We start from the raw sequence: 14,304 nt of genomic DNA on the forward strand, positions 1-14,304 counted from the left end.
TCTTTCTTCCAGCAGTAGTATTCTTCAACAGTATAAAAAGAACTGGTGATAAGAAACTTCTTTAACGCCACTTTAAATCCAGGGATGTCATAAGATAATTGTTTAAGCTCTGGAGGGAGGTGGTTATAAAGTTTGATACCAGAATACCATTCACCTTTCTGAAATATCGTTAAGTTTACCACCTGAAGATGCAAGTCATGATTAAATCTGGTATTACAGGTGTGGACATCAGAGTTTGTTACATAGCAATCTCTATTCTTGACAACCAACATAAGTAAGGAAAATATATATTGCGATTGAAGTGACAGTATATGTAACTCCTTAAATAAATTACAGCACGAGTCCGCATTACGAGAATTGGTAATAATTCTTATTCTTTTCTGTATTTGAAATATGAGTTTTGCATGGGCCAAACTCCCCCAGAATATTATACCATAAGATGATATTGAATGAACTAGGGAGAAATAAACAGTTTTTAGGCACTCCAAGGATAAAAGAGGTTTTAATACTCTAATTACATAGGATGCCTTATTTAGTTTGGGTATCATTTGGTCAATATGGGTTTGCCATGACAATTTATGAACAATAACCAAACCTAAAAATTCTGTAAGATTCACATTGGTTATTTGTTTTTTTCCCACATAGTATATGTAAATCAAGAGCTCTTGTGTTTTTGGTTACAAATTGTAGAAAATAAGTTTTTGTAAGATTTAGTAGTAATAAATTACTATTAAACCATTTATTTAATTTTTCTAAAACTATATAAATATAAATATCTTTTTTCAAATCTTGGGGTATCAGGATTAGTAATTATTAGACTTGTATCATCTGCAAACAAGACTGGATTGGATACATCAGATATGGCATTAGGCAAATCTTTCACATATCGAAGGAAAAGCAGGGGACCAAGTATGGATCCTTGAGGGACTCCAACAGTAACAGGCTCCCATTTAGAGTAAAATTTATTTGAGTCAGAAACAACTATTACTCTCTGGTATCTATCTAATAAATAGGATTTAATTACATCGTTACCTCTTCCCTTAATCCCGTGATGTTCACAGATGCATCCTCTGAAATCTTCCTCTCTCAAACTAACATAATGAAATTGCATCCCTGAATATATATTTATGTGATATTTTAAATTATTGTCATAAATGTAAGAGCTTTGTTTTATTGATGGAATTGCTGTAGATGCCATCATTTCCTCATAGTTTTGATATCATCCATATAGATAGCATGTAAGATCACAGATATCAAAATTAGATAGAACATCAGAGATGGTGGGTGCAGTATGTCTGCTCATGCTTTTGTTGAATTAAGCAAGGGATTAATTGCAGACAGTGCTTTTGGACTTCGATTCAAATACAGAGTTCTAAAAATAAATTATATGGTTCTAAATGTGTATGCTTTGTAAATACTCGGAGTAAACATTGCAGAACGAGCCAATTCCATGACATTTAGTCCTTCTTGAAGGAACCACCAGTTGCTCAGCTTCTCAAGAATTTCCCAGCATATTGTGGAACCCAAAGCTTCATTACCATGTTCACAAAAGCCTGCTACTGGTCCCTGCCCTGAGCCAAATGAATCCAGTCTATCCCGCAACATTGCAGGAGAAGTAAAGAACAAAAACAAGAATTTATGGAGATTTTTCATAGGTGCACACATTTTTATTCAGGGTCCTGCAACCTCCATATCTCCTGTGAGGGCTTAATACCTGAGGCATTATTGAGTCATTATTTCTGGAGGGGCTGATCACAATCTCCGCGTAGTCTTAAGTTATGAACTTTCTTTGCCCACTCAAACACTGGGGTCATGAGTTCTAATCCCACTCGAGGCATGGATGTGTGCATTTAATCTGTATATGTATTGTCCTGTGTAGCTAAGTAGCCTTGCAACAGGCTGATTACCTGTTGAATGAACCCTGCCATCTGTCTGTAAGAGTAAGAAACTGAAGTGGAATGAAGTGATCCCTATGCCCCAGGGGGAGCAAGAGGAAATACAAATGAATGAATGAATTAATTTCTGGAGGGGATAGTAACCAGTGTCACCTGTCTGCAGTTGCTTTATAATCCCAGTAATTAAGGGGTTAGGAGACGTGAACCGAACATTTTTACAGCAAGATGTTGCACATCTTTACACTGCGTTCTCTGTGCTGTGCACACTTTACGAACGTTTTGCTCCATAAATAATATCAAACTACTTTCAACAATGATTTTAGCTGTGATCACTTGTCCGTTGCAGTTTATAAAGGCCTGCATGTACTGCAGCAGTTTTTATGCAGTCAAGAGAATTATGGGTGGAATCAAATCCATTATTGATGTCACTGATGTAAATTCGTTAGCATACTCATAAGAGAACATTTTCAACTAAGTGCAGTTTATAAATTGTTATTTTTTCATATCATCTGCAATATTTCTATGCAAACATCTGCATTTAATTCCAAGTTCATTTTATAAGACCCTGTTAATAGTAGAGATAACAGTGAATGTGTTTTAGTTATTAGCAGATATCACCAATCACATGTCATATGTAACAAAGAAAGATGTTACGTGATAATAGTGATAAACTGGTGATTGTGTAAACAGTATAAATGCAAATAGCACCAGGTTCTCACTGGATATTCCTCTAGACCCCAGTCTTTAAATCATTTAGGTATATGAATTGGAGTCAGGGTTAGGATTCCTTTTTGTGAAAAATTCTTCTTCTGTAAGAAGTGTTTGGAGTTTACAGATGAATTGGCTGAGTTAAAGAATCGAGTATTTTGCTTCCTGAGGTAGGTGATGGACTTGAGGTCTCCCGCTCCCAATTTAAGATAAAATGTTCAAAAACTACTATTCCTTCATAATTCAAATGTTGTGTAACATAGGCTTTAATGCTCACCAACTTTATTTCTAATGCTTTGTTCTCTTGTAAATTAGTGCATGTAGACTTTTTACTAATGGGGAACACAATGCAAGACATGGTTATATGTTGACAAGAGACTTTTCTCTTTTCTTCAGAAGAAATCCATGTAGGTGGATGAGACTACCAGGACAGTTTCATTTCAAGTGGATTCATAATTTCATAATGCTGCATGTACAGATTTAGCAATATGTCCATACAGTTGCAGTCCTGTACTGTTGAAATGGAATATTCATGGTCAACAAGAGGTGAAGTTGGATCTTAATGAAGCAGGTTGTAAGGATGGGGGCTGAATGGAACTGCCTCAACATCCTCTCCCATGGCAGGCTTTCATATTCTCTTTCTGTTATTAGAACAATTTTATTTACATGCATTGCAATTGTCTGATTTCAGGACTGCAGTGGCATATGTTGTGTGCAACCTTGTGATTGGAATCCTAACAGTGTGTATTGTGTATCAGTGGATTGGACAGAGAAAGCCAGACAATCTGAACATTAATATACCTGAAGGATTCATCTACACATTGACCTATGATGTAGCAGTCAACTGCATGGGAAACCTTAAACAGTTGTGGTCAGCTCTCACTTTCTTCTCAATTATCTGTACAGGTTTCATTGCTATGGTAAGTGTTCAGTGATATTTTGATTTATTTGAAGAACTTCCTCAGTTTCATAAGTTATGTAGTGGCTATAATTTAACTACAGAGTGGGGTGCAGAAACTTCTTTTTTGTGAAGACGCCTTGTGAAGGGAGGGGAGGTCGCAGAAAAGTTGGGATAGGCTTGGCGAACGCAGCAGTCACGGAAGTTTCTGTCTAATACCCCTCAGTAGGAAACATGAGATGGATGAGTGAGCAGTGTGCGTTTGCTGTCGAAGCCTATTTTTCGAACAACCATTCCTACGTGGAGGTGCAGCATGTGTTCTGTACTCACTTCGGAATTAAGCCAAGAGGTCCAGTTCCAGACCGGAAATCGATTGTTTTGTGGGTAGAGAACTTTAGGACAACCGGGAGTGTGGTGAAAAAATCATCAGGATGACAACGGACTGTTATGACGCCAGAAAACGTGGAGGCAGTTCGACAGTCGATTTTGAGATCTCCAAGACACTCTGCTCGCAAACGTGCAGTTGCCCTAGACATATCCAATCGTTCACTGCACCGAATTCTTCACGAAGATCTTCATTTCAATCCAAATAAGATGGTTGTTGTGCAAGAATTGTTACCATGTGATTTCCAGAACCGAATAATGGTGTGCAAAACGTTATTGGAAACTTTATCCCCTGATGCACTTGTTTTCTTTAGTGATGAGGCACATTTTCCCCTATCCAGATATGTCAACAAGCAGAATATGCACTATTGGAGTGCTAACACTCCCAGAGAGCTCCATGAGGGGCCACTTCACAGTGATAAGGTGACCGTATGGTGTGCGTTGTCGAGAATTGGAGTTATTGGCCCTTATTTTTTTTTGAAGAAGACAATAATGCAGTTACTGTCAATTCACAGCGGTATGTGGACATAATTAAAAACTTATTTGAACCAGCTCTTAAAGAAATGCATCTAGGAAATGTCTGGTTCCAACAGGATGGTGCCATGGCCCACACAGCCCGAGCTTCGATGACAGTTTTGAGGGCAGAGTTCCCCAGATGGCTCATCTCGCTTCGAGGTGACATCCCATGGGCAGCGCACTCACCTGATCTAACGCCCTGTGATTTTTTTTATGGGGATACCTCATGGCAGATGTTTTTAAACATCGCCCCACAAACCTGCTTCAGCCGAAGAATGTTATCCGGCAGGAAGTAGCCCAAATTCCGGTGCAGAGGGGAACTTCAGAAAACGGTTGCATCAGTGCATAGAGAACGGTGGCCACCACCTTCAAGATATTTTGTTTAAAACTACATGTTTTAAAAATTTAAAGTATGTTCTTACATTAGCTAAATATAAATTTTGTCTATCAGCAATAATTTTTATTTTATTTGCCTTCAAAAAAAAGGAAGTATCTGCACCCCACCCTGTACTTTTGTATGTGTATTACATGCTTGATCTCATGAAAATGGAAGGAATTGAGGGTGTTTGAGAACAAAATGCTGAGCAGAATATTTGGACCTAAGTGAGAGGAAGTAACAGGAGAATGGACAAAATAGCATGCTTAAGCTTATAATTTAAACTCTTCACAGGATATTGTTAGGATGATTAAATCAAAATGGATGTGATGATTTGGACATGAAACTTCCATGGAGCAATTATAAAAGCATACAAAAGTTTGGTGAGAAAATGTCGGGGGAGGAAGTAACTGACTGGGGAGAACTGCATATATATGGGAGGATAATTTTAAAGTGGAACTTTGATAAATAATGTCTGAAGCTGTGGTCTGGATTGAACTAGCTCCAGATGGTACACAATAATGGTTTCTGTGAAGATAGTAATATTTTTGGTTCCATAAATGCAGGGAATTTCTTCCCCAGCTGAAACTCTGTACATTATTTAAGCAAGGTCGTATGCCATGATGCTAGTCAAATTTTAAATCTGTGACAGTTGGCCACCCTAAAGAAAATATTTTTAGACACATTTGAGATCCAATTCTCATGTTCTAATCAAGATAGAATGTATCTCAATTTGAATGTTGATCTTTCAGTCTTCAACTGAGAGTTCTCCAGATTCCAGATAACTGCTTCTGTTTTACAAAGAAGCACATAAACTACCTGATCCATCAGAATCATAGTTGGCAGTGCTAGCATGAATCAGCTTCCAACAAAATTTGTCTGTCTTCCCTCTTTCTCCCCACTCTGCATCTTCTCTTTTGCTGTGTATGGTGTTGGCATTTGATATCAGAATGGATATGTAATACACTTCAGTGCTTTGTGAAGAATGACTAGTGCATGAATTGTGTTATATTTTAGCGTCCTGTTGCACTGATTCACGATCATGATGTGTATTTGTACCAACCGTCTTACAGTGCACACAATTTCACCTTTCTCTTCACTACATGTTTCGGCACTAATGTGCCATCTTTAGGTGTGGTTTTATTTACGTCAAACCATTGCACTGTATGCCATCATGTCTCCTTTATAAAATGATTAAAATGTATATATGTTATGTATAATAATAAAGCTTATATATTAAAACAATGCACGCAGTCACAAGGGAAGGACACAACACAGGACACAATATTCACAAGAATATAGGAAGAGTACTCCCATAGGAGAGGATTGACGTAACTCGCGAATTTGAAGTGCGACGTATAGATGACAAATCTTAAAAAGTTTTAATATATAAACTTTATTATTATACATGACATATATACATTTTAATCATTTTATAAAGGAGATATGATGGCATACAGTGCAATGGTTTGACGTAAATGAAATCACACCTGAACATGGCACATTAGTGCCGAAACATGTAGTGAAGAGAAAGGTGAAATTGTGTGCACTGTAAGACGGTTGGTACAAATACACATCATGAGCATGATTTGTGATTATAATGACAAATTCGTTCTAGTGGAGAACCATGTCACTCTTGTCTCAATTCTGAAAATTTTTTTCAAATCTCATCTCACACTCAAGAAGTAATTTTTGTGACGTGTCTGCTGTTTTTTTGAATACTATAAACCTGAAGTGTGTAGTAACCTTGACACAGCATGATGTTTCCTATTACCAAATTATATACAGTAATTTCATGTACTTCATGTACGCAGTCATGTTCATGAAGATTTGTGTCTTCTGGAATATAATGCCTTGTGGTCCATTGAAAGTCAACCAGCATTTCAAAGGAATATGTCGCCTCTATCTTCAAGGCACTTAGCACTGACTGGTTCATGATGGTTTCCTGCTTGGCTTACTCTTCAACACTGAAGATGGAGAAGATATAACTCTTCATAACCACCACTGTGAGAACCTCAAATCCTACATAATTACTTCCATATTGTTTATCCAGGTAGCAGTACTGTACACAGTACTGGTGGCTGTTACTCTAGAAGTCAATAAAAGATGGAGCTGGTGGACTGTGGCAGGGTGTATATGTATCACTGGCTTCCTCACTGGAATTATCTGCATTATACCGGTATGTGAAAATTTATTATTGCCTTTAAATGAAAAGCTAAGTATATTTATCATGTGTTTTACAGTGTATAAAAAATTATCTTAATAGCTTTGTTTATTCAAACCATTACCACAAAATATAAGGGGGCATGTTGTAGCATAGTTGGTTGAGGCATGACACTACAATCCTGCATGTTGCGGGTTTGATTCCTAATGAGATCACTGGATTTCTCAGCTGACCTAATCCTTCCAGCCACACTCTGACCCTGGGGTCGACTCAGCCTCTAACATAAAAGAGTACCAGGAATCTTTCTGGGAGGTAATGGGCGGCAGGCATGTAAGGCTGACAACCTCAGTACCATCTGTGACCCAAATTTCTAGAAAATCTGGGAGCCTTGACCTCTCACAATCCTATGGTCCTCCACGGCCTGTTACAAGGATAACTTTACCGTATTACAAAATATAGTGTTGATGTTGCTCCCAAGTTCACACTGCTGTCATGTTGGAATTATCGATAGCAGGATATTAAAAAGTATAATGATGAGGTGGCCTCTAGTGGTTTGATGTTCCTGCTAAGTTTTATCAAAATCCTCCAGTTGCTTTAAAATTTGTTACATTATCATGGTACCATACAAATTTATAAAGTAAGGAAACTAGTATAAGAGTCTAAATATAATTATCATTTCATTTTTATAAGAAGTTCCAGCAGTTATTGTGTTACAGGTTTTCCCTTAGTTTTCTTAACACATGTTGTGCATGTAGCTATCAATTCTGAAACAATGCTTTTACTAAATAATACCTTAGACAGTGAACTATATGCAACACCATCACATTGTATTAGTCGAACTTGGCATTACAACTAAATGTAAAATGTTTTCATTTTGCTGGAAGTCTTAACATGTCATTTTCTGTGTAGTATAATATGGAGGTTGTCCATATCTTGGATCATTATGTCATTGGAAGAATGGTCATAGCATCTACTGCCCTGGAACTAGTGGCATTTGCATGGATATATGGTGAGTTATCAGTATGAATGTATAAGTGAGTCACCAGTGATCTGGAATGCAATCCTGGTAGTTTTCTCAGCCTTCTTCAGCCTTGCTATACGTGAACAGCAGCATATGGCATTACACTTCATCTGCACTTTATGATGAGGGGAGGAGGGGTTATATAGAAAAATTCATCCAAAATGTAGTGAATTACGTAAATGCAGTTAAATTAACCTTTATTGTCCATGTGTTGCACAACTGTGCTGACACATGCACTACTTCAGCAGGCACAGCATTGCACTGTTTGCAGTATAACTTCCATTAGTGCAAAGTTTATATGAAGCTGGCAAAGCTGTAGTAGCAGGAGATTTAAATCCAGATGATGAAGGATAATGTAGAAGTCTAAAAATTTATTGTCATGTGAGAAAAACAGTAATTTTGTGTTTGTCTCATTTCCCTTCCCTTTCTTCATTTTTTTATTATGCTTCTACTTCTCTCTTCTTTCCTTCTCCCTTGTCATCTTACTCCTCTCCTCCATCTTCTTCATTCCTTCTTCTTCATCCTCATTTACTTGTCCAAAGTCTGAAAGGGTTAATGTAACACACTACTTTGTTTCAGGAAGCAATACGCTGTATAATGATTTTGAATTTGTTCTTGGCCGTAAACTTAACCCCATCTGGAAAATAATCTGGTTAATTACACCATTCCTTCTGATAGTAAGTATGCTTTAACTCTTTAGTGACCATTAATACTGCTGGTAGAATAATCCATACCCCACACTGTTCCATCAGGTTTTGGCTGTATTTTGTATTTTAACACTTTGCGGACCGGCATTTTTAAACCTACTACCCTAACTTGTGCCCTGTTCACTTTAAAAATTAATATAAAATCTCCTAATTAATTTTATGAATTAAAATTTTTGGAGAACACTTACCAATGCTCCTAGAAGTGCTTGAGAGTGTGATATTTCTGGAAAGATTCCCCTTTGTGAAGTGGCATTACACAGAACTTGCACATGTAGACAGTCATACTCCTTTTGTTGTGTACTGTGCAAACACGACATTGCCTAGAAGGCTGCTTCCCCTTGGCATGTTCACTCTTTACAATTTTCATGAGGGTATGTTTCCGCATATCACCTGAGAGTCGCCCAGGGGGGTGGGAGTAGATGGCCCCGGTCGTACTAAGACTGTGTCTGCCGCCACCGTGTGGTCTGTAGCCCAGGTTTTTGCCACATTCAGCAGAAATGCTTTGTATTTCAATTTTGAATGAGGGTTTAGATTTTTGAAAACCAAAAAATGAATTGAAAATGGCACAATCTGTTGATCAATACTCTTTCAGATTATCCCTCCTTGTATGGCCCATTAGAAAGATAATTGCAAAAAATTTTCTCATTTCTGCTGAAGTGACATCCACCCACTTCAACGCCTTATAACTTCTGTCATAATGTTCACGGTGTTGGAGATAGTATCTGTTAAGTTTCCTGACATAGCATGTCAAAGAAACTATCTCCAAAAAACAGTTCCGCTACTTCAGACACTTGCATTGGGTCCGATGGAATTTGCTTCACCCCTGGATTTCCAGTAAACTGTCCCAAAGCAGGCATTTTGTCTACTTTTCCCCATGTGGCTGTCCCCGCAATGTTGCTACCCGCACATTCGTCGGAGCTACGGTCACTTTCACTTTCACTGTCTGTGGTCACAATTTTTTGTTCGCCCCTGCCACACTCACTATCAGATTGTGAGTCGCTATCACTAGCAGACTCACAGGGGACATCAGATAGCTCATCAGGGAAGAAGTCACATATTTCTCGTTCTCCGAGAAAACACTTGGACCTCAACCTCTTCCGACCTTGATCCATTTTGCACTAGTAACTTCCTGCCTGGTGCATGCAGCTGGAAGATGAACAAAGGCATTTTCTTTTGGAGTGAGAAAGGAAAACAGTTGGGTCATAAACAGCGGGGTCATGTTACTGACTACGAAGCAAACATTCAAGAGGTCTATCACGCACCAGTCATGCGTCTGCCTGGCGCCAGTGCAAGGTATAGTGTGTTTCAACATAATGTGTGTCCTGAAGTCATAATAATATGCCACCGGTCCGCCATGTTTAAAAGCGCTGGGCATAAAAATATGCCACCGGTCTGCAAAGTGTTAATATTGTGTTGTATCCTGTTTCCAGCAGAGGAGTTGCACTCATCAGCCTTATCTGTTGGAAGGAGTGTTAAGACAGAATAAAGTAAATATTACCCATTAGTAAGATATTGCATTTGTCAGTAGACAGCGCAAAGTTCCAGTAAAGTATGCCACAAAATACAATTTGATTTCTACTTACATGCATACACTGCAATGTTGTATTGTGTGTTGTTCCATGTTTCAAAGCTGCAGACATGCACATAATTTGTATTGCTCTATGAATTTTGAAGTAAATCAAAAGAAAAGCCTTTAGAAACAGCCCTTGAGCTGTTGAAAGGGAGCTTTCCATTACTCTGCACCTTGTATTGGTCCTCTCAAATCTCCAGTCCTTCTCAACCACCTCCCCCCTCCCCTACATATCCATACCTATGCTTGGCTTGGTCTTCAACCCGGATGGGATTCTGCACGTTCCCTTCAAATACTGGTTCCTATCATGCCATCAGCTCCCAGAAGACTGTAATGTCAAAAATGAAAACCTTCATTATATTCTGTATTTTACAGTAAGACTTTTTATTTTGCACAGTTCTGCAAGGCAGTTGTAACTCTGAAATAAAACCTGGCTGCAAAGGCTTTAATTAGTTTATATTCATATTGTGAAATGTTAACCAAAAAATAAAGTAAGTCTGTGATATAGGGTCATTCTTCAGCTGATCAAGAGCTTCCCTCTTGTAATAGAACCTACAGGTTCAAGACAACTATTTACAAGAATCCACCTGTAGACCAAACTCAGAGCCAGCTGAATCCATTCCATACTCTTACATTCTCTTTCTATAAAATTTGTTTTAATATTATCCTCTTGTCTACATCTGTCTCTCCAAATGTTAAATTTATTGTAAATTCTGTTTTCAGGTGGTTGAGATATGGTCCATGGTGTCACTTCCTCTCACTGGGTTTCCAGGCAAAGACAGTGATCCTGTGTGGGTTTATGTAACAGGCTGGGTCCTGTATTTATCGACATGGGTTATAGTCATATCAGCAGCAATTCAACAGGTCAGCTCCCAGGTGGATTACAATCTGTCACAGGTATGTTGTGTTCTCTTCAGCATTCCATATCATCACCAAATCAGCAAATAAATATAAAGAAGGTTCACCTGAGGGTGTATACTGGATGTCTGTTTTTCCATTAGCATAACCACCGAGACAAGCACCTCACTGAATCATGACGAGTTGGATACCTTTCTTGTAAAATGCGATAGCCTGCTGGTAATACCACTCATATCCAAAATGCCGTAATTAAAGTTCAGACTGAAATTTACACGCCTTGACTGCCTTTGTCAGAATCTCAAAGCTACAGTGCAACCTCAATATAATGATAATTTATAAAATCCATAAAAAAAATACTTGTTATAATGAGCACTCATAATGTCCGAAAATGGTCGAAATATATAATCTTTAAGCCAAATGTCTAATTATATACAATACTGTATGGCACTGAGTTTTAAAACAAATGCAAGCAGTTTACTTCTTTCTTTCTTTTTGACACATTTGCAATGTATACTTGCAAAAAATGCCAGTATTAGCTTCACCATGTTTGTCTGTCTATGCTTCACTTGTAAGCATTGGCTGTTTCTTGCTTTCATGTGAGAATAGTTCTGCATGCCTAGCACTTCTGCTACAGTATGTGCAAAAATTCTGTATTGAGACATACATTGCTCAGATTTTGGAATGCGGTGTTTCTGCCGAAACAAGAGACAAGTGCTGGTGAGGAATCACTTTCTGCGAAATTGCTGGTAAAAATGAGATCTTTTCATATATGTAAAATTAACTTATTGAAAGTGCTGCTATTTTTTCCCCATTATAACGAAGTTCTCATTGTACTGTATTTCCACGGTATAAAATAGTGGGGGCTTTGTGGAAGATGTTCAGGACCTCATAATGCATTTTCATATAATGTAGCCTTGACTGTGTCTGCTACCTGAAGGTGCACTGTTTTGAAGAATGATGATTTCTCATGTAGTCAGTTAGTTACTGGAGAGGGTGGGTTTCCCCATGCACTGAGACCAGTATTGGCCCATTGTGCTTCCCTCTACGATATTCTACCAGTCTCTATACCCTACCGATATTGGTGCGTACCATCAGTCCTGACCAAGCCAGCGAGTTCGGCCTCTACTGTTGGGCGGGAAATGTCCTTGAATTTGGCTCAGTGACCTCCTTTGGAGATATGAGGTTCTTTTACGTGCTGTAAAGCTACGACACGGGACCCACGGCTTAAAGTCCCTCCCTGAGGACTTGTTCCCTGAATTTTTCCGCCCTTAAAAATTCCACGACCTCTGCCAGGTTTGAACCCGCGTACCACGAGTCATGAGGTGGGAACGTTACCTCTAGACTACGGAGGCCGCTATTTCTCATGTAAGTACTGGAACTGGATTTAGGCACATGTCTGCCAGATCCTTATGAGTGGTGACCTCTGATAAAGAGTGAATTCCTGTTTGATCTCTCTTGTAAACTGTGAAAAAACCTGCACTAAAGCCTTGTTTACATTGTGAAATATTTTGTGATGAGCTGTATAAAATATTTTAGTAAAGTAGCCAGAAGAAGTACAGGAAATTTATCCATATTTTGGAGAATGCTTGTAGTTAATTTATATCTTCATACATAAAAGAAAAATGACAGTATTGTATTAAGTAGGGATCAAGGAAATTGGACAGTACAGTGCATTATCCTGCCAGGCATTTTAGCCGATTAAAGGGCTGACAAGGAAGGAAAGAAAGGTGTTTCGTCTTATTCTTTTTTTTTTTTTTTTTTCCNATTGTGACAGTTGAGTACAGAAAACTCTTGACAAGTTCTGTCATATCCCATATTATATCAGTTTAAACTATACAGTGCATTATGTACTACTGAATGTGACCAGCTGGTCCATGTAGGCAGGTATGTGGCTACATGAGTATGAACATTCATATATTTAGAGTTCAATTAGTAATGTTTCATCTGCACGGGTTATGAAGTGTTGAATGGGAAAGTTGAAGTGGACAGGAATAGCCTGTACTGAAGTTCATCCAGCATTTGCCTGAATCAGTTACTCCTAAATGCAAGTTAGCTGTATTAAGCTGTCTGGTTCTTGTTACTTATCAGTGTTATTGTATTACAGAAATTTCTGAGTACATTAAAACCATCTCGTAACTGGGGACCTGTTGACACAATTTACCGCCACTGGTGGGTACAATGGCGAGTGACTTGCACCAAAACTGGACAAAGAGACTTCACTTTCAAAAGAAGAGGGACCAAAGACTACACATCCTCAGTGCAGAAATACCATACAGCGGAACCTGTAGGCATATACAAGGCCACGCCCTCGTCAGCTAATGGAACTCTGCAACACAACAGAGCAACTGACAGAGGGCCATTCACAATTCAGGCCAATGGTGACCTCCCAGAACATGTATGTTGGAGAGGAACTTCACAGCGAGATGGTGATGGTACCTGAAAGACCGGAGCTCGTTTGATATAGTGGTAGCAAATAAAGGCTTGTGAACCACATCCACAGACACGGCCGAACAGGGCTTATAAGCCACATTTACAAGGGTAGCATCCATAGTGGTAGCCGGACAAGGCTTGTAACTTATATCCCCAGTGGTAGCCAAGTAAGTCTTATAAGCCATATTGACAGGGGTAGCCAAACAAGGTTTGTGAGCCATATCAACTGGAATACCCATATAATAATTGTGAACTGCATCCAGTTACAAGCATGTTCATCATTCATGAATGTTACCTTAAAGCAAGTTCTTTTGTTGTTGTTGTTGTTGTTGTTGTTGCTGCTGCCTGTTATGAATTAGTTAATATCTAGCCATAATGCACTAATAAGTTGAGAGAATTGTGAACATAAAATACTGTAACGTGTTGCGTTACTGAAGACGCCGTATGGATCGTTAACTGGTTTATTTAACAACCTACAAGTTATCGGCTACAATTAATTATCACACAGTTGCGGGGTTTGACACTTTATAACCCTAATCGCAATAATCTGTTTACACTGTTGCGGGGTTTCACGATTTATAACCCTATGCGCAAATCAGTTCACTCTGTCTTCAGTAGTCTACATGTTTACAGTAGGGGAGCTATGTATCGCAGTATCACACACTCCCAATTACACAATCACACTCACGTCCGGATCTTCTTTCCGCGACGGCTGCTATACTCCAACTGTAGTCGGCCGACTGGAGAACTGTTGATAACACACTCACTCGTAGGCTT

At 38.7% G+C, this 14,304-nt stretch overlaps 1 protein-coding gene across 1 annotated transcript in view; it reads left to right on the plus strand.

Annotated features, from left to right (window-relative positions):
- The window catches only part of LOC111870070 (sodium-dependent nutrient amino acid transporter 1), a 90,762-nt gene extending 76,754 nt beyond the window's left edge, over nucleotides 1-14,008 (plus strand). The window contains exons 10-15 of the mRNA XM_023862049.2: nucleotides 3,295-3,523; nucleotides 6,831-6,956; nucleotides 7,851-7,950; nucleotides 8,542-8,639; nucleotides 10,963-11,136; nucleotides 13,202-14,008. Of these exons, the coding sequence (XP_023717817.1) occupies nucleotides 3,295-3,523; nucleotides 6,831-6,956; nucleotides 7,851-7,950; nucleotides 8,542-8,639; nucleotides 10,963-11,136; nucleotides 13,202-13,537 (1,063 nt within the window). The 3' untranslated portion in view covers nucleotides 13,538-14,008. The remainder of the gene's footprint in view (nucleotides 1-3,294; nucleotides 3,524-6,830; nucleotides 6,957-7,850; nucleotides 7,951-8,541; nucleotides 8,640-10,962; nucleotides 11,137-13,201) is intronic.
- Nucleotides 14,009-14,304: the final 296 nt, after the last annotated feature.

This window comes from Cryptotermes secundus, unplaced genomic scaffold (assembly GCF_002891405.2).
Source record: "Cryptotermes secundus unplaced genomic scaffold, Csec_1.0 scaffold355, whole genome shotgun sequence".
Taxonomy (NCBI): Eukaryota; Metazoa; Arthropoda; class Insecta; order Blattodea; family Kalotermitidae; genus Cryptotermes; species Cryptotermes secundus.